The sequence below is a fragment of the Nerophis lumbriciformis genome, linkage group LG16, assembly GCF_033978685.3.
Source record: "Nerophis lumbriciformis linkage group LG16, RoL_Nlum_v2.1, whole genome shotgun sequence".
In the NCBI taxonomy this organism is placed as follows: Eukaryota; Metazoa; Chordata; class Actinopteri; order Syngnathiformes; family Syngnathidae; genus Nerophis; species Nerophis lumbriciformis.
The window spans coordinates 33,312,099-33,334,552 of NC_084563.2; the positions used below are offsets into that span (position 1 = coordinate 33,312,099).

General features: G+C 37.0%; 1 protein-coding gene across 3 annotated transcripts in view; it reads left to right on the top strand.

Annotated features, from left to right (window-relative positions):
• Positions 1 to 22,454, top strand: part of tbc1d1 (TBC1 (tre-2/USP6, BUB2, cdc16) domain family, member 1) — a 179,952-nt gene that overhangs the window by 79,835 nt on the left and 77,663 nt on the right. For 2 of the 3 annotated variants that reach the window (XM_061977036.2, XM_061977038.1), the window contains 2 exons: positions 2,319 to 2,429; positions 2,931 to 3,061. In XM_061977036.2, the coding sequence (XP_061833020.1) occupies positions 2,319 to 2,429; positions 2,931 to 3,061 (242 nt within the window). The remainder of the gene's footprint in view (positions 1 to 2,318; positions 2,430 to 2,930; positions 3,062 to 22,454) is intronic. The other variant, XM_072914919.1, reaches the window with a different exon arrangement.

Sequence of the window (22,454 nt, forward strand, 5' to 3'; positions counted from 1 at the left end):
GTAACACACACACGCACACACCGCAAAATGAGCTAACGTTACGCTAAAAGCGAATTAGCCTTCACCTCAAGCCAGGACTGCGAGCGAGCTGAGCTGCCTTTTATATTTCTAGAAGGTCAACGGGCTCATAGTGATGTTACTATTAGTTGACTGGGAGGTGTTTATTATCATTTGGGGAGAGTCCGCAGCCTGATGCTTACCTGCTAAACGCTAAGCACTGGCTACATGCGGTCTAAATACGCACTGCTGATTGGCTGTTACCGCTCTGTTTGTAACCAATCAGATGGTTGTGTGGGTGGGACAATGCTGGGTGCTGTGTAGAGGACTGACAAAGACAGAGCCAGAAGGAAGCGGAGGCGGCAACTTAATATGTTTGTGTGGAAACACGTTCGGTACACCTCCGAACCGAACCAAAACCCCCGTACCGAAACGGTTCAATACAAATACACGTTCCGTTACACCCCTACTATTTACATTGTAGATTGTCACTGAAGGCATCACAACTATGAATGAACACATGTGGAGTTATGTACTTAACCAAAAAAAGGTGAAATAACTGAAAACATGTTTTATATTCTAGTTCCTTCAAAATAGCCACCCTTTGCTCTGATTACTGCTTTGCACACTCTTGGCATTCTCTGGATGAGCTTCAAGCGCACCTGTGATGTGAAAACCATTTCTGGTGGCTACCTCTTGAAGGTCATCGAGATAATGCTAACAGTGTGCAAAGCAGTAATCAGAGCAAAGGGTGGCTATTTTGAAGAAACTAGTATATAAAACATGTTTTCACTTATTTCACCTTTTTTGTTGAGTACATAACTCCACATGTGTTCATTCATAGTTGTGATGCCTTCAGTGACAATCTACAATGTAAATAGTCATGAAAATAAAGAAAACGCATTGAATGAACTTTTGGCCTGTACTGTATGTTCTTATATTGATCGATATAGATAATTATTGATACTTTTTTTTGCTAATAAATACAGTAAATTACTTTCCAACTTACCAAGGGTGCTATTTATCAGTGGAGAAGGTGTCTGGTAGCCAGCTAGGATGAGCGCGGCTAAGGTAATAAAGTAATTGTAGTTGCAGATTACAGACACTAGATGGCAGTAGTGTGTAAAGTATTGAACACTACACAGAGTAGTTTGGGAAGCTAATCATTAAAGCGACACATCAGAAGTGTCCGGATGTTTCCGCACCGTCTGCATTAAATCGAATGTGTTATCGAACACATCTTATATTGATATCGATTATGTGTCCGTCGCGTTATATGTTGTTATCTTTGTAGTGTCCATATCATTTATTAGAGGGCAAAAAGACAGCAAACTTACATCACAACCAAACATTTGTCAAAGTGTATGTGCAGGCATGACCAAACAATAGGTGGCACTATGATAAAGTGATAGAGGAAACTTACAAGGAGTATTACTTAAAAGTACTTTTTTAAAATGTATTTTATGTTTAATGCCCTTTTTGTCAAAGCCCTGGTTTTTTATGGCAAATGCACCAAAAATGCAATATTTTCCCCTAAAATTTCCAAGTGCAATATTTGCTGTGAAGTAATTGGATTCTTAGATGAAATATACATATATATATATATATATATATATATATATATATATATATATATATATTACACATACAATAATTCATAACACTGGTTTTAATTTGTTATTTTTGAGAAATGACAGTTTGAAAAAAGAAGTGTAAATAACATTTATTATAAAACTCATACGTGTTTAAAAAAAATCGGGCCTTTTTTTTTTTACTTTCAACGCTCAAATCTTTGGAATAAATTTAGATCCATCCATTATTTAGAAGTTTAAACTATTTCATTCAGCTTTCTTTTGTTGTATGCCGTTTTTGTCAAAGATAATTTTGTTTTTTTTATACACAAAATAGGCATTATTTTCCCTATAAACTATTTCAAAGTGAAAAGTTTGATTTCAGCCTTAAATAGGTCAATAATTCATAACATTAACTTTGATTTTGATTTGTTGGGCAATGACAGTTTTAAAGAAAAAAAGACAGCCTTTATGTCACCTTTTGTGTCGTTCGAGTCAACATTGCAACATTTTCTCTTTACATTTCACCTCTGTGCTGTGCTCTTTTTATTCCATTAAAAAAAAAAAATTGTCTTTATAATATTTGTAGAATGTGCCGAGGGCCAATAAACAATTATCAGCGGCCCCCACTTTGGACACTTCTGTGTTTAATGGTCAAATTATCTGCCTTTTGTCAGTGCTCTCATTCCCGTGCACTCTCCTTGACCTCCTGCTTGCTCTCTGCCCCTCCACATGTCAACCCACTCTCAGACACGTACCGTCCGACACCGCCCTTCCTCCTCTTCTTAATTGCTCCTCATCCTCCTCTCCTCTGCTCCCTCCTTCCTCCCCTTCATCCGGAGCCAGGCTCAGTAAGAGACGGTGAGAATCTACCGTACAGTGCAGTATGTACTTCTGTGTTGGTAATATTTCTCATTCTCCACCTGTTTTCCATTCACATTATGTGACGCCCTGTTCAAACAAAGACATGCAGGAAGAGATGGGATGTAAAATGGGGCTTCCACTCACCTTAAAACCATAACAATAATTACCCACCCACACTTATCGAGCGCAATGTACTTACTGCAATATGTCTCTGTGTGAATGGGGCATGTGTCTCTTTTCATCACCTTCCTCTCCACCCTTCTACCTCAGTCCTCTGGGTGGACTTCGTGCTCGACTACACTCCTCCTCCTCTGTTCCTAATTTTTTAAAATTTCAATTCCTGGCCCCTGTCGAAGAAAACGACTGTCCAGAAACAAAGAGCAGGTACACACACGGTACAAGAAATGACCATGCCAACGTCTGTGTCCAACAGGAAGCGTCTGATTTATGTACAATATATATTCTCATGCTAGACCTTTCTGTCCACTTGACTTCTAGTGATCTAGCAGCCTTCTACATATCAAGTGCAGAATGTGAAGTCGGGGAAAGCCCTCTGCGCCACCGCCACTCCTGGAGACAGCAGATTTTCCTCCGAGTCGCTACACCTCAGAAAAACACAGATATTAACGGTAAGAATACCCAAAAACCAAACAAGTCAACTGTTAGCATGCCAACTTTTAATGCGGGGTTCCCCAAACTACGGCCCGCGGGACAGATTTGGCCCGCCAGCGTCCAAAATCCAGCCCGCGGGATGTCCCAAGTTAAAAAAAAACAACAAAAAAAACTTTTTTTAAATTATTTTTTCAAATCTGTCGTTTCTAATCCATTTTGAACCGCTTGTTACTCTTGGTGTCTCCTAGCTGCTCAGGCAAATCATATTGTCTAAAAATGCATTTTCCTATCGATAACGTGACATCATCGCGTTCGGAATATATATATATATATATATATATATATATATATATATATATATATATATATATATATATATATATATATATATACCGTATTTTTTGGAGTATAAGTCGCACCGGAGTATAAGTCGCACCTGCCAAAAATGCATAATAAAGAAGGGAAAAAAACATATATAAATCGCACTGGAGCCCGGCCAAACTATGAAAAAAACTGCGACTTATAGTCCGAAAAATACGGTATATATATATATATATATATATATATATATATATATATATATATATATATATATATATATATATACATACTGTATATACTGTGTATATATATATATATATACTGTGTGTATATATATATATAAATAAATAAATGATAAATGGGTTGTACTTGTATAGCGCTTTTCTACCTTCAAGGTACTCAAAGCGCTTTGACACTACTTCCACATTTACCCATTCACACACACATTCACACACTGATGGCGGGAGCTGCCATGCAAGGCGCTAACCAGCAGCCATCAGGAGCAAGGGTGAAGTGTCTTGCTCAGGACACAACGGACATGACGAGGTTGGTACTAGGTGGGGATTGAACCAGGGACCCTCGGGTTGCGCACGGCCACTCTCCCACTGCGCCACGCCGTCCCTATATATATATATATATATATATATATATATATATATATATATATATATATATATATATATATATATATATATATATTTATATATACTTATAAATACTGTATGTATATATATATATATATACTGTATATACTGTATATATATACTGTATATACTTATATATATATATATTTATATATACTGTATATATATATATATATATATATATATATATATATATATATATATATATATATATACTGTATATGCAGTTGTGGTCAAAAGTTTACATACACTTGTAAACTTGTAAAGAACATATATAAATGTGTGTGTGTATTTGTAATAGCCTATGTGTGTGTATGTATATATATATATATATATATATATATATATATATATATATATATATATATATATATATATATGTATATGTGTGTGTGTGTGTACATATTTTTATAATATGTAAATGGGTTATACTTGTATAACGCTTTTCTACCTTCAAGGTACTCAAAGCGCTTTGACAGTATTTCCACATTCACCCATTCACACACACATTCACACACTGATGGCGGGAGCTGCCATGCAAGGCCCTAACCACAACCCATCAGGAGCAAGGGTGAAGTGTCTTGGTAGAAGGTCGGAAACGAACCAGGAACCCTCAGGTTGCTGGCACGGCCACTCTCCCAACTCTGCGCCACGCCGTCCCCGGATGGATATATAATTAATAATTATTAGAATTAAATAATAAGCGTGTGTGAAAGTTTGATTCCTAACATGTTTACCTTTTGTGACGACTTCCATAAAGTTTTACAATCAATCAGAAATATTAAGCAGCTAAAATGCGCCAAACATGGACAAGTGTGTAGTTTTTACTTTTTGCATTTTTCCCCATCATGCCTAGAAATCGATTTGAATGGGTGTAATTTGTAAGTTTTTATGGTGGTTGGCTGTTTTTTATAATATCACAAAGTTCAGTGAGCAGGTTATGTTATGTGTGACATGTTTAACTTTTTGTGCTAGTTTAATTTTTTTGCCTGCACCATGACTAGGGAAGGTTTTTTGGAATGGGTTATATAAGTGAATGCTGTGCATTTAGTCTCTTAAAAGTACACTTTATGGTCACTGGCTTCACTCACGTTGTCCACAAGATGGCAACAAATAGGCACCTTTCAAGCACACCGATTTTTAAATATAATGTGTAAATACCCTGCCTGGCAAGATTCCTTGTGAACTCTTGAGGCCTGCTGGCGTATTCAATTTGGCCCGCGGGCGTGTTTTGGACACCCCTGACTTACAGCCTTTGCCATGTCGCTGCTACGCAAGGTTAGACTTTTTTTGGGGGCAAGAGGATTTGGAGGAGGACAACCAAGCTCGCCTTATTAACATAGCAGCAAGTTGTAGATAGAATTGAGCTAAAGTACAAAACCATGGACATACCTAGTAGAAACTAGTAAAAGAGAAACATTGAAGAAAAAGAGATGTGTGACAACCAGTTTTAGGCATAATGCCCTCACATAGCAACGACGCTACTAACACATATTTAGCAACTTTAACTACAATGGGGGAATTCGTTCCATGAAGTGATAATCCTGTAATCCCACAATACCCTGCGTGTGGGCAAGGAGAGATTCAGCCACCAGAGCACATTCAATCCCTGTATTAAATAGGGATGTCCCGATCCGATATTTGGATCGGATCGGCCGCCGATATTTGCCAAAAAATGCGTATCGGCAAGGCATGGGAAAATACCGATCCAGATCCAGTTAAAAAAAAAAACTCCGGTCCGTGTTTTCCAACGCACCTATTTAAATAATACATTCCACTTTTCTGCTGCTCCCTAATTTCCGTTTCGCATTTTCCAGCACACCTTCAACACATCCACAGGTCTGTGGATTCTCACGCAGTTGCTTTTAGCTGCTGGCATTGCACGACAGGCTCTTCTCACTCTTTTCTGTGTCTCCCTCTCACAGACAGCAAGCGCACCTTCTTACACACGTCACATACTGTCACGTCATACGTCACATACGTATACGCCCTTTCCCAGCAGAGAGGTAGCAGCATGGCTAACGTTAGCTGTGATGCTAGCGCAGCCGTGTGACCAACATTCCCTCTAAGGTGCGCGCCTGTGCAATTGCGCACTGCTCAAGCGTCCTCTGCGCATAGCAATTATATGCCACGCACAAAATCAAATAAAAAAATAAGCGCATAACAATTTTCGACACACGAACACGACAGAGAAAACAGTTTTCGTCATCATTGTTCAAATATTGTAACGTCTGTCGAGACGATTATCTCCATTCGGTGCCACACGCCCACACCATCAAAATGCTGAGTCAAAAATTTCCACATCAACACCGTATGAAAAAATTAGTGATTTTTTTAGTTGTGATTTCCTTCTCTGCATGAAAGTTTAAACGTAGCATATATTAATTCAGTATGTCAATCAATCAATCAATCAATCTTTATTTATATAGCCCTAAATCACAAGTGTCTCAAAGGGCTGCACAAGCCACAACGACATCCTCGGTACAAAGCCCACATACGGGCAAGGAAAAACTCACCCCAGTGGGACGTCGATGTGAATGACTATGAGAAACCTTGGAGAGGACCGCATATGTGGGTAACCCCCCCCCCTCTAGGGGAGACCGAAAGCAATGGATGTCGAGTGGGTCTGACATAATATTGTGAGAGTCCAGTCCATAGTGGATCCAACATAATAGTAAGAGTCCAGTCCATAGTGGGGCCAGCAGGACACCATCCCGAGCGGAGACGGGTCAGCAGCGTAGAGATGTTCCCAGCCGATGCACAGGCGAGCGGTCCACCCCGGGTCCCGACTCTGGACAGCCAGCACTTCATCCATGGCCACCGGACCTGTGCCCCCCCCCCCCCCCCCCTCAAGGAAAAGGGGAGCAGAGGAGAAAAGAAAAGAAACGGCAGATCAACTGGTCTAACAGGGGGGCTATTTAAAGGCTAGAGTATACAAATGAGTTTTAAGATGGGACTTAAATGCTTCGACTGAGGTAGCATCTCTAATTGTTACCGGGAGGGCATTCCATAGTACTGGAGCCCGAATAGAAAGCGCTCTATAGCCCGCAGACTTTTTTTGGGCTCTGGGAATCACTAATAAGCCGGAGTTCTTTGAACGCAGATTTCTTGCCGGGACATATGGTACAATGCAATCGACAAGATAGGACGGAGCTAGACCGTGTAGTATTTTATATACGTAAGTAGTAAAACCTTAAAGTCACTTCTTAAGTGCACAGGAAGCCAGTGCAGGTGAGCCAGTATAGGCGTAATATGATCAAACTTTCTTGTTCTTGTCAAAAGTCTAGCAGCCGCATTTTGTACCAACTGTAATTTTTTAATGCTAGACATAGGGAGACCCGAAAATAATACGTTACAGTAGTCGAGACGAGACGTAACGAACGCATGAATAATGATCTCAGCGTCGCTAGTGGATAAAATAGAACGAATTTTAGCGATATTACGGAGATGAAAGAAGGCCGTTTTAGTAACACTCTTAATGTGTGATTCAAACGAGAGAGTTGGGTCGAAGATAATACCCAGATTCTTTACTGATTCGCCTTGTGTAATTGTTTGGTTGTCAAATGTTAAGGTGGTATTATTAAATAAATGTCGGTGTTTAACAGGACCAATAATCAGCATTTCCGTTTTCTTGGCGTTGAGTTGCAAGAAGTTAGCGGACATCCATTGTTTAATTTCATTAAGACACGCCTCCAGCTGACTACAATCCGGCGTGTTGGTCAGCTTTAGGGGCATGTAGAGTTGGGTGTCATCAGCATAGCAATGAAAGCTAACACCGTATTTGCGTATGATGTCGCCTAGCGGCAGCATGTAAATACTAAAGAGTGCAGGGCCAAGAACCGAACCCTGAGGAACTCCGCACGTTACCTTAACATAGTCCGAGGTCACATTATTATGGGAGACGCATTGCATCCTGTCAGTAAGATAAGAGTTAAGCCACGACAAAGCTAAGTCTGACATACCAATACGTGTTTTGATACGCTCTAATAAAATATTATGATCGACGGTATCGAAAGCAGCGCTAAGATCAAGAAGCAGCAACATAGATGACGCATCAGAATCCATCGTTAGCAGTAGATCATTAGTCATTTTTGCGAGGGCTGTCTCCGTAGAGTGATTTGCCCTGAAACCGGATTGAAAAGGTTCACAGAGATTGTTAGACACTAAGTGTTCATTTAGCTGCTGTGCGACAATTTTTTCGAGGATTTTCGAAATAAAGGGAAGGTGGGACACCGGTCGGTAGTTTACCATGAGGTCAGGATCAAGGTTAGGTCTTTTGAGCAGAGGATGAATAACCGCTTTCTTGAATGCTAGGGGAACAGTGCCAGAGGAAAGTGATAAGTTTATAATATTTAGCACTGATGGACCTAATAATACAAAAAGCTCCTTGATAAGTTTCCCAGGAAGTGGGTCAAGTAAACATGTTGTTTGTTTTATCCCACTTACACGCTGTAATAGTTCCTCTAATGTTATTTCATCAAAAAGAGAGAGACTATTTTGTATTGCAGTATCCGTCGTAGATACAGTTGTATCTGTGTTCATAGAACCCAGTTGTAGCTGGGATGCGTTGTCTTTAATCTCCTTTCTAATGAGTTCAATTTTCTTATTAAAGAAATTCATAAAGTCATCTGCCGAGTGGGTGGAGCTATTGGGAGGAGTCCCTTGTTGGGTTAGCGATGCTACTGTACTAAACAAAAATTTAGGGTCGTTTTTGTTGAGGCGGATGAGATTTGAGTAATATTTAGCTTTAGCTAAGGTAAGCATGCGTTTATACGATATTAAACTATCACTCCATGCTTGATGGAAAACCTCAAGCTTGGTCGCGCGCCATTTGCGTTCCAACTTTCTACATGATAATTTATGAGCTCTGGTTTCCTCTGTAAACCATGGGGTGCGCCTTTTAGGGGCCCTTTTTTGTTTTAGCGGTGCTATACTATCAATGGTTTTGCGCAGGGCATTGTCAAAGTTGTTAGTGAGGTTATCAATAGAGCCGACATAATTTGGGAATGGTGCCATTACCGAAGGCAGTAGGTCAGCAAGAGTCATCGTTGTGGCGGCATTAATGTTGCGGCTGCTATAGCAGTTATTATTATTATTAGTTTGTTGACAATGAGTCAGAACTTCGAATTTTATAAGGTAATGATCGGACATTACTTTAGTATACGGGAGTACCATAACTTTGGAGGTGGTGACACCCCTGACCAGCACTAGATCTATCGTATTGCCGTTGCGATGCGTAGGTTCATTTATTATTTGTGTAAGACCACAGCTATCAATTATAGTCTGGAGCGCCACGCACTGAGGGTATGGAGAAGAATGTTTTAATGTAGACATGCAAGCCTTGAAAGAAAATTTTGAAAATCAAGACTACATTTCCTGCAAATGGGTGCATTTCTACCCTATATTTTAACTTTAGATTTATTCTCATATCAAACTCTTTTGGCTGTCTTTTTGACGCTTACATCCGGCGCCCCCCTCCACACCCTGGATTATAAATAATGTAAATAATTCAATGTGATTATCTTGTGTGATGACTGTATTATGATGATAGTATACCCATAATAAATTCATAAAAGAAGCAAACTTCATGAATGTTTTTTGTGACCAACAAGTATGTGCTCCAATCACTCTATCACAAAAAAATAAGAGTTGTAGAAATGATTGGAAACTCAAGACAGCCATGACATGATGTTCTTTACAAGTGTATGTACACTTTTGATCGCGACTGTAATTCTGCATGGTTAAAATTACTTTAAAAAAAAAAACCCTCTCAAGCCTAGACGATGATGCAGTAATAGCGTCTTTCCACTAGGTGTCACTCTTTCCTCTGACAATACCATTGCACTACTGTATGGTGGAGAGGAAGGCATTGTGTTCTTTACCTTCATCATTTCATGTCTCCTGCATTGTGGCCTTTTTATTCTGATGAAGTGTTAGGAAGACTTGGAAAAAGATCAGTTCCCTTCGCAACGTATGTTCTAGTAGAAATGATAAACATGTTACTCCTGTCCACAAGTAGGAGTCATGCTTGTGCTTGCATGCCTCCAGATTCTGTGTTGTGATAATTATACACTCGGTGCTATCTTGGAGAGCTTTTGTAAATGTTTGTTGACAGATGAGCTCGTTTGTCACAAGTCTGACAGGTAAAAGTTGACATATTTCACGGAAAAGAGAAGTTGAAATCGCTCACACGTTTTATACTGACATAACATTTTATTAGTGCCAGGTGCCCGAGTCATTGGATTTGGCCCGCCAAATGTAATACATATTCATACTGACCTTTTAAACTCATTAGGGGTGCCCCGATTTGATACTGTTTCACATATCGGTCCAAAAAAAGTTGAATTATATCGACTTTCATCTAAACTCTTCATTATTAGTTTTACCATAAGCAGTCCTGCAACATGTTAACTAGTGTGTGTGATATCATGTGCGATACAAGCAGTCCTGCAACATGTTAACTAGTGTGTGTGATATCATGTGCGATACAAGCAGTCCTGCAACGTGTTAACTAGTGTGTGTGATATCATGTGCGATACAAGCAGTCCTGCAACGTGTTAACTAGTGTGGGTGATATCATGTGCGATACAGGCAGTCCTACAGCATGTTTACTAGTGTGTGTGATATCATGTGCGATACAAGCAGTCCTGCAGTGTTAACTAGTGTGTTTGATATTATGTGCGATACAAGCAGTCCTGCAACATGTTAACTAGTGTGTGTGATATCATGTACGATACAAGCAGTCCTGCAACGTGTTAACTAGTGTGTATGATATCATGTGCGATACAAGCAGTCCTGCAACGTGTTAACTAGTGTGTGTGATGTGATATGTGCGATACAAGCAGTTCTGCAACGTGTTAACTAGTGTGTGTGATATCATGTACGATACAAGCAGTCCTGCAGCGTGTTTACTAGTGTGTGTGTGATATCATGTGCGATACAAGCAGTCATGCAGCGTGTTTACTAGTGTGTGTGATATCATGTGCGATACAAGCAGTCCTGCAGCGTGTTTACTGGTGTGTGTGATATCATGTGCGATACAAGCAGTCCTGCAGCGTGTTTACTGGTGTGTGTGATATCATGTGCGATACAAGCAGTCCTGCAGCGTGTTTACTGGTGTGTGTGATATCATGTGCGATACAAGCTATCTTGCAGAGTGTTTGTGTGTGTGAACAGTCATGTGCCCTACAGGAAGTCCTGCAGCGGGTTTATGTATGTATGTGTGTGTGTGTGTGTGTGTGTGTGTTTGGTATCATGTGCGATACAAGCAGCCTTGCAGTGTGTTTACTTGTGTGTGTGATATCATGCGCGATACAAACAGTCGTGCAGGGTGTTTACTTGTGTGTCTGATATCATGTGCGATACAAGCAGTCCTGCAGACTATTTAGTGGTGTGTGTGATATCATGTGCTATACAAGCAGTCCTGCAGAGTGTTTACTTGTGTGTGATGTCATGTGCGATACAAGCAGACATTTACTTGTGTGTGTGATATCATATGCGATATAAGCAGTCCTGCAGTGTATTTACTTGTGTGTGATATCATGTGCGATACAAGCAGTCCTGCAGTGTGTTTACGTGTGTGTGTGTGTGTGTGATATCATGTGCGATACAAGCAGTTCTGCAGAGTGTTTACTTGTGAGTGATATCCTGTGCGATACAAGCAGTCCTGCAGCGTGTTTACTTTTGTGTGATATCATGTGCGATACAAGCAGTCCTGCAGAGTGTTTACTTGTGAGTGATATCATGTGCGATACAAGCAGTCCTGCAGAGTGTTTACTTTTGAGTGATATCATGTGTGATACAAGCAGTCCTGCAGCGTGTTTACTTTTGTGTGATATCATGTGCGATACAAGCAGTCCTGCAGAGTTTTTACTTGTGTGTGTGTGATATCATGTGCGAAGTTTAGTGGTGTAAAGCTGGTCAGCCAGTTACCATCTAAATGTCTTCCAATAAGCACACAATTTCTCCTATTTTAGTCAAGTCATTTACAAACCACGTTTCCATATGAGTTGGGAAATTGTGTTAGATGTAAATATAAACGGAATACAATGATTTGCAAATCCTTTTCAACCCATATTCAGTTGAATATGCTACAAAGACAACATATTTGATGTTCAAACTGATAAACTTTTTTTTTTTTTTTTGCAAATAATCATTAACTTTAGAATTTGATGCCAGCAACACGTGACAAAGAAGTTGGGAAAGGTGGCAATAAATACTGATAAAGTTGAGTAATGCTCATCAAACACTTATTTGGAACATCCCACAGGTGAACATGCTAATTGGGAACAGGTGGGTGCCATGATTGGGTATAAAAGTAGATTCCATGAAATGCTCAGTCTTTCACAAACAAGGATGGGGCGAGGGTCACCACTTTGTCAACAAATGCGTGAGCAAATTGTTGAACAGTTTAAGAAAAACCTTTCTCAACCAGCTATTGCAAGGAATTTAGGGATTTCACCATCTACGGTCCGTAATATCATCAAAGGGTTCAGAGAATCTGGAGAAATCACTGCACGTAAGCAGCTAAGCCCGTGACCTTCGATCCCTCAGGCTGTACAGCGTCAACAAGCGACATCAGTGTGTAAAGGATATCACCACATGGGCTCAGGAATTACTTCAGAAACCCACTGTCAGTAACTACAGTTGGTCGCTACATCTGTAAGTGCAAGTTAAAACTCTCCTATGCAAGGCGAAAACCGTTTATCAACAACACCCAGAAAGGCCATCGGCTTCGCTGGGCCTGAGCTCATCTAAGATGGACTGATACAAAGTGGAAAAGTGTTCTGTGGTCTGACGAGTCCACATTTCAAATTGTTTTTGGAAATTGTGGACGTCGTGTCCTCCGGACAAAAGAGGAAAAGAACCATTTGGATTGTTATAGGCACAAAGTTGAAAAGCCAGCATGTATGATGGTATTGAGGTGTATTAGTGCCCAAGACATGGGTAACTTACACATCTGTGAAGGCGCCGTTAATGCTGAAAGGTACATACAGGTTATGGAGCAACATATGTTGCCATCCAAGCAACGTTATCATGGACGCCCCTGCTTATTTCAGTAAGACAATGCCAAGCTACGTGTTACATCAACGGGGCTTCATAGTAAAAGAGTGTGGGTACTAGACTGGCCTGCCTGTAGTCCAGACCTGTCTCCCATTGAAAATGTGTGGCGCATTATGAAGCCTAAAATACCACAACAGAGACCCCCGGACTGTTGAACAACTTAAGCTGTACATCAAGCAAGAATGGGAAAGAATTCCACCTGAGAAGCTTCAAAAATGTGTCTCCTCAGTTCCCAAACGTTTACTGAGTGTTGTTAAAAGGAAAGGCCACGTAACACAGTGGTGAACATGCCCTTTCCCAACTACTTTTTGCACGTGTTGCAGCCATGAAATTCTAAGTTAATTATTATTTGCAAAAAAAAAATTAAGTTTATGAGTTTGAACATCAAATATGTTGTCTTTGTAGTGCATTCAATTGAATATGGGTTGAAAAGAATTTGCAAATCATTGTATTCCGTTTATATTTACAACTAACACAATTTCCCAACTCATGGAAACGGGGTTTGTACAAAAGGTAAAAATGCCAGGCTATAGGCTACTCGGAGCTCACAGCTACACTACAGCTAAGCACATAATAGCGCACAAGCTAGACGTACGTAACAATCATTGAACAATAAAAAAAACAAATGTGTCAATATAAACAAGTAAACTTTTGACCACGACTGTATCTGTCGCTGAACTCCGGATTACCATCTGAATGTTGACGAATGTATGATTAGGTCACTTCTGTGCACACAAGACGGGCGTTGGTCCCACTATGGCACCCACTGACACGGATACATCTCCTGCCATGATAGACCATCTACAGCACCACATACAGACCAGAGACGTTCTACCATTGAAATATTAGCCACAGTCTGTCGTGACTTGGTACTTTATTTTGCTGCGTGATGGACTCGCACACTTCAACCAGTGTGGTTTGGGTGTGTATTTATTTACGCGTGTGCAAACTGTGCATACACACATGAGATCATGGGTGTGTCGCTGTATTTGTGTGCCGTGCAGGGCGGCGCTGTGGCTCAAGGTCATGTTGACAGTCCACACAGACGGCGGGGAGTGCGACGTAGTTCTAAGTCGGGAGTGTTTACCGAGGGTTGTGTCCCGACTGCAACACTGTGTCTGTCTTATTAGTTTTTCAAGAGGGTAGCATCGCTGTCATCGCCATGGTGACCTCAGATTGCCTACAGCGGAACCTCGATTTGCGGAATTAATTGCTTCTTGAACAGAGTTTTGTAAATAGAAAACTTTGTATAGTGGAGAAACAATGTAAATATGAATAATTGGTTCCAGCTTTGACAGAAGTCCATATTTCACTGCAGGTGTGCACACCTTGAACACAATCAAGTGCTATACACTACTGGCTGATGGATCGACTTCATGTTAAATGACAAGCCAAAAACAATGACGACAAGCTGCCGACACACGCGCACACACAGAAGTCCCTTTGGTGCCCTCACAAACGATTAGAAATCACAAAAATGCTTAACTTTAACAATCACATTGCTACAACAAATACACTTAAAAAAAATAGTAAAATCCACTTTGTATGTGTATGTGTGTGTGTTCTTGGAAGAGGTGCCGCTGAACGAGAGGGAGCTCTTCCCTGCTGTGAAATATGTCTGCTTTGGCATATTTTTCCAGAAATGTCCGGGCTCATCACAATTAAAACTCATTAGGGGCGTCCAGATTTGATACTGTTATCACATATTGGTCCAATATCAGCATATTAAAACAAGTTTCGGATGATATCGGCTTGCATCTAAACTTTCCAGTATTTGTTTTACTATAAGCAGTCCTGCAGTGTTTTTATGTGCATGTGATATCATGTGCAATACAAGCAGCCCTGCAGCGTGTTTACTTGCATGTGTGATAGCATGTGCAATACCAGCAGTCCTGCAGCATGTTTACTTGTGTGTGATAGCATGTGCAATACAAGCACTCCTGCAGCGTGTTTATGTGCATGTAATATCATGTGCGATACAGGCAGTCCTGCTACGTGTTTACTTGCTGGTGTGATATCATGTGCAATCCAAGCAGTCCTGCAGCGTGTTTACGTGCATGTAATATCATGTGCGATACAAACAGTCCTGCAACGTGTTTACTTGCTGGTGTGATATCATGTGCGATACAAGCAGTGTGTTTTCTTGCGTGCGATATCATGTGCAATACATGCGTCCTGCAGTACTTTTTTTTTTAGGTAAAAAACTGGCAGCTCAGTTGCCAGAATTAAAAAACAAAACAAAGGTATTGTTCCATTTACAGTAATATAACCACCGTACATTTCCCAGTTAAATTCTGGCAACTGAGCTGACTGTTTTTCCATTAAAAACAGCGGTACTGTTTTTCCATTTACCGTAATATGTTATTTAAAAAAAACTATTTACAGTAAAATTCTGCCGACTAAGCTGACAGTTTTTCCATTTACTGTAATTTGTTAAAAAAATAGACAAAAAAATATTTTCCAGTAAAATTCTGGGAACTAAGCTGTCAGTTTTTCCATTTACTGTAATATGTAAAAAAAAAAACTAAACATAATTTTACAGTAAAATTCTGGCGACTAAACTGACAGTTTTTCCATTTACTGTAATATGTTGAAAACACAACTATATTTTACAGTGCAATTCTGGGCACTAAGCTGACAGATTTTCCATTTACTGTAATATGTTAAAAAAAAATATATATATATATTTTACAGTAAAATGCTGGTGACAAAGCTGACAGTTTTGCCATTTACTGTAATAAGTAAAATAACAACACTATTTTACAGTAAAATTCTGAGGACTAAGCTGACAGTTTTTCCATTTACTGTAATATGTAAAAAACACAACTATATTTTAGAGTAAAATTCTGGGGAATAAGCTGACAGTTTTTCCATTTACTGTAATATGTTAAAAAAAAACCCACTATTTTACAGTAAAATTCTGGCGACTAAACTGACAGTTTTTCCATTTACTGTAATATGTTAACACAACTATATTTTACAGTAAAATTCTGGGGACTAAGCTGACAGTTTTTCCATTTACTGTAGTATGTAAAAAAAAACAACACAATTTTACAGTAACATTTTGGCGACTAAACTGACAGTTTTTGCATTTACTGTAATATGTTAAAAAACAACACTATTTTACAGCAAAATTCTGACTACGAAGCTGAGAGTTTTTCTATTTACTGTTATATGTAAAAAACAACAACTGTACAGTAAAATTTTGGCGACTTACTGACAGTTTTTCCATTTACTGTAATATGTGAAAAACACAACTATGTTTTACAATAAAATTCTGGGGACTAGGCTGACAGTTTTTTCATTTACTATAATATGTTAAAAAAACAAACAAAAAAATATTTTTCAATAAAATTCTGGTGACTAAGCTGATAGTTTTGCCATTCACTGTAATAAATAAAAAAACAACACAATTTTACAGTAAAATTCTGGCAACTAAACTGACAGTTTTTCCATTTACTGTAATATGTTGAAAACACAACTATATTTTACAGTGCAATTCTGGACACTAAGCTGACAGATTTTCCATTTACTGTAATATGTTAAAAAAAAAAATATATATATATTATACAGTAAAATGCTGGTGACAAAGCTGACAGTTTTTCCATTTACTGTAATAAGTAAAATAACAACACTATTTTACAGTAAAATTCTGAGGACTAAGCTGACAGTTTTTCCATTTACTGTAATATGTTAAAAACACAACTATATTTTAGAGTAAAATTCTGGGGAATAAGCTGACAGTTTTTCCATTTACTGTAATATGTTAAAAACACAACTATATTTTAGAGTAAAATTCTGGGGAATAAGCTGACAGTTTTTCCATTTACTGTAATATGTAAAAAACACAACTATATTTTAGAGTAAAATTCTGGGGAATAAGCTGACAGTTTTTCCATTTACTGTAATATGTTAAAAAAACAACACTATTTTACAGTAAAATTCTGGCGACTAAACTGACAGTTTTTCCATTTTCTGTAATATGTTAAAAACACAACACTATTTTACAGTAAAATTCTGACGACAAAGCTGACCGTTTTTCTATTTACTGTAATATGTTAAAAAAAAATTTAAAAAATTGTACAATAAAATTCTGCCGACTAAACTGACAGTTTTTCCATTTACTGTAATATGTTAACAACACAACTATATTTTACAATAAAATTCTGGGGACTAGGCTGACAATTTTTCCATTTACTGTAATATGTTAAAAAAACAAAAAAATATTTTACAGTAAAATTCTGGTGACTAAGCTGACAGTTTTGCCATTCACTGTAATAAGTTAAAAAAAACACAATTTTACAGTAAAATTCTGACGACGAAGCTGACAGTTTTTCTATTTACTGTAATATGTTAAAAAAATAAAATAAATAATTGTACAATAAAATTCTGGCGGCTAAACTGACAGTTTTTCCATTTACTGTAATATGTTAAAAACACAACTATTTTACAATAAAATTCTGGGGACTAGGCTGACAATTTTTCCATTTACTGTAATATGTTAAAAAGACAAAAAAATATTTTACAGTAAAATTCTGGTGACTAAGCTGACAGTTTTGCCATTCACTGTAATAAGTTAAAAAAACAACACCATTTTACAGTAAAATTCTGGCAACTAAACTGACAGTTTTTCCATTTACTGTAATATGTTAAAAATATATATATATATTTTACAGTAAAATGCTGGTGACTAAGCTGACAGTTTTTCCATTTACTGTTATATGTTAAAAACACAACTATATTTTACAATACAATTCTGGGGACTAGGCTGACAGTTTTTCCATTTACTGTAATATGTTAAAAAAACAACACATTTTTACAGTAAAATTCTGGCAACTAAACTGACAGTTTTTCCATTTACTGTAATATGTTAAAAACACAACTATATTTTACAGTAAAATTCTGGGGACTAAGCTGACAGTTTTTCCATTTACTGTAATTTGTTAAAAAAAACCAAAATTTTACAGTAAAATTCTGGCGACTAAGCTGACAGTTTTGCCATTTACTGCAATAAGTAAAACAACAACACAATTTTACAGTAAAATTCTGGTGACTAAACGGACAGTTTTTCCATTTACTGTAATATGTTAAAAACACAACTATATTTTACAGTAAAATTCTGGGGACTAAGCTGACAGTTTTTCCATTTACTGTAATATGTTAAAAAAAAATATATATATATATTTTACAGTAAAATGCTGGTGACTAAGCTGACAGTTTTTCCATTTACTGTAATATGTTAAAAAAAACAACACAATTTTACAGTACAATTCTGGCGACTAAGCTGACAGTTTTTACATTTACTGTAATGTTAAAAACACAACTATGTTTTACAGTAAAATTCTGGGGACTAAGCTGACAGTTTTTCCATTTACTGTAATATGTTAAAAAAACAAACAAAAAAATATTTTACAGTAAAATGCTGGTGACTAAGCTGACAGTTTTTCCATTTACTGTAATATGTTAAAAACACAACCATATTTTACAGTAAAATTCTGGGGACTAAGCTGACAGTTTTTCCATTTACTGTAATATGTCAAAAAACAACACCATTTTACAGTAAAATTCTGGCGACTAAGCTGACAGTTTTTCCATTTACTGTAATATGTTAAAACACAACTATATTTTACAGTAAAATTCTGGCAACTAAGCTGACAGTTTTTCCCATTTACTGTAATATGTTAAAAACACAACTATATTTTACAGTAAAATTCTGGTGACTAAGCTGACAGTTTTTCCATTTACTGTAATATGTTAACACAACACAATTTTACAGTAAAATTCTGGCGACTAAGCTAACAGTTTTGCCATTTACTGTAAGAAGTAAAAACAACAACACAATTTTACAGTAAAATTCTGGCGACTAAGCTGACAGTTTTTCGATTTACCGGTACTGTAATATTAAAAAAAAAAAACTATATTTTACAGTAAAATTCTGGTGACCAAACTGACAGTTTTTCCATTTACTGTAAAATGTTAAACACAACTATATTTTACAGTAAAATTCTGGCAACTAAACTGACAGTTTTTCCATCTACCGTAATATGTTAATATATATATATATATATATATATATATATATATATATATATATATATATATATATATATATATATATATATATATTACAGTAAAATTCTGGGGACTAAACTGACAGTTTTTCCATTTACTGTAATATGTTAAAAACACAACTATTTTACAATAAAATTCTGGGGACTAGGCTGACAATTTTTCCATTTACTGTAATATGTTAAAAAGACAAAAAAATATTTTACAGTAAAATTCTGGTGACTAAGCTGACAGTTTTGCCATTCACTGTTATAAGTTAAAAAAAACAACACCATTTTACAGTAAAATTCTGGCAACTAAACTGACAGTTTTTCCATTTACTGTAATATGTTAAAAATATATATATATATTTTACAGTAAAATGCTGGTGACTAAGCTGACAGTTTTTCCATTTACTGTTATATGTTAAAAAGACAACTATATTTTACAATACAATTCTGGGGACTAGGCTGACAGTTTTTCCATTTACTGTAATATGTTAAAAAAACAACACATTTTTACAGTAAAATTCTGGCAACTAAACTGACAGTTTTTCCATTTACTGTAATATGTTAAAAACACAACTATATTTTACAGTAAAATTCTGGGGACTAAGCTGACAGTTTTTCCATTTACTGTAATATGTTAAAAAAAACAAAATTTTACAGTAAAATTCTGGCGACTAAGCTGACAGTTTTGCCATTTACTGCAATAAGTAAAACAACAACACAATTTTACAGTAAAATTCTGGTGACTAAACGGACAGTTTTTCCATTTACTGTAATATGTTAACACAACTATATTTTACAGTAAAATTCTGGGGACTAAGCTGACAGTTTTTCCATTTACTGTAATATGTTAAAAAAATATATATATATATATTTTACAGTAAAATGCTGGTGACTAAGCTGACAGTTTTTCCATTTACTGTAATATGTTAAAAAAAAAAACACAATTTTACAGTACAATTCTGGCGACTAAGCTGACAGTTTTTACATTTACTGTAATGTTAAAAACACAACTATGTTTTACAGTAAAATTCTGGGGACTAAGCTGACAGTTTTTCCATTTACTGTAATATGTTAAAAAAACAAACAAAAAAATATTTTACAGTAAAATGCTGGTGACTAAGCTGACAGTTTTTCCATTTACTGTAATATGTTAAAAACACAACCATATTTTACAGTAAAATTCTGGGGACTAAGCTGACAGTTTTTCCATTTACTGTAATATGTCAAAAAACAACACCATTTTACAGTAAAATTCTGGCGACTAAGCTGACAGTTTTTCCATTTACTGTAATATGTTAAAACACAACTATATTTTACAGTAAAATTCTGGCAACTAAGCTGACAGTTTTTCCCATTTACTGTAATATGTTAAAAACACAACTATATTTTACAGTAAAATTCTGGTGACTAAGCTGACAGTTTTTCCATTTACTGTAATATGTTAACACAACACAATTTTACAGTAAAATTCTGGCGACTAAGCTAACAGTTTTGCCATTTACTGTAAGAAGTAAAAACAACAACACAATTTTACAGTAAAATTCTGGCGACTAAGCTGACAGTTTTTCGATTTACCGGTACTGTAATATAAAAAAAAAACAACTATATTTTACAGTAAAATTCTGGTGACCAAACTGACAGTTTTTCCATTTACTGTAAAATGTTAAACACAACTATATTTTACAGTAAAATTCTGGGGACTAAACTGACAGTTTTTCCATCTACCGTAATATGTAAAAAAAAAAAAAGACTTATATTTGACAGTAAAATTCTGGCGACTAAACTGACAGTTTTTTCATTTACTGTAATATGTTAAAAAACAACACTATTCTACAGTAACATTCTGGAGACTAAGTTGCCAGTTTTTTATTGTAAAATCTGACTTGTTTTTGTTCAGTATGCGTAAAAAATGTATATAACAATCAGATGTATACATTATACGGCCCTCTGATGGCAGCCATAACTGCGATGTGGCCCTCAATGAAAACCAGGTTGACATCCCTGCTATAGTTAAAGAAAATGTCCCTTCCGAAACACCAATTTACACTGCTGTTGTAAATTTGTGTCAAGTTTCGGCACATTTGTTGTAAATTGTTTTAGCACATCAGCATGATAGTAAATTGAATGAAATGTCATTAAAACTTGCATGATTTATTCTACAACATGTTGATAGCCAACAGGCATGAAGTGGTGAGTCGTGTGCAGAGTGCATCTACTCGCTCCTGCAGACTTTTGTTGAAGTCTGTGTTTGTCTAACAAGTACATGTCTCTCTTCGAGACGTGTGTTAAGAGCCTGGTGTTTGCTTAGTGACTGTGCTGAATGTCTCGGCACATCTTTGAAGGCCTGCCTGACACAGCCCGTACGTAGACATCAGTGTTACCCTCATGCGCCACAAAGACCAGTATTGTGGTCTATGGCGTGTGCGTACAGTACGTAGGTGAAGTCCAAAAAGGCAAGTGCCATCCGACCGGTTGTCACTGGATGTCCTTCGTCCAGACAACACAGGGTATTTTGAGGTTTGGGATCCACCCTGTACTTTAGGGTGGAGTCTCACAACATTTTCTTGTATTTTTGGTGTGTTGCACCCATCTGCGTCAAAAAATAAATGTGTATATGTCTTCTATGTTTAGCCTTTATTTTGCGTGCTTGTCCTAAATTCCTCTTTATTTTGGTCCTTGTATTCTTTGATAAAGCGTTGAGAAAAGATGAGGTCAAGCATTTATTTCCTATCCTTTCCCTTGTTATTTCATGCATATTGACAATGACAATAATGTCATTCATGGTGACACCGTACTTTATTTCTGCTCTCCATCACGCACCTCCCATCAATCACATTCATTACATGGTCCTAATTATGTGGGCGAGCATTCCATGGATTTTGACTTTGCATATTATTTCGCTTTCTAAGGATTTCCGTTAGAAAGGTGGCAGTTATGTGCGATATCGTGCATGTCAGCGTTTTTCAGATGCTGCACCCTAAGCTGACAGATTTTCCATTCACTGTAATAAGTAAAAAAACAACACAATTTTACAGAAAAATTCTGGCAACTAAACTGACAGTTTTTCCATTTACTGTAATATGTTAAAAACACAACTATATTTTACAATAAAATACTGGGGACTAGGCTGACAGTTTTTCCATTTACTATAATATGTTAAAAAAACAAACAAAATAATATTTTACAGTAAAATTCTGGTGACGAAGCTGACAGTTTTGCCATTCACTGTAATAAGTAAAAAACAACACAATTTTACAGTAAAATTCTGGCAACTAAACTGACAGTTTTTCCATTTACTGTAATATGTTAAAAACACAACCATA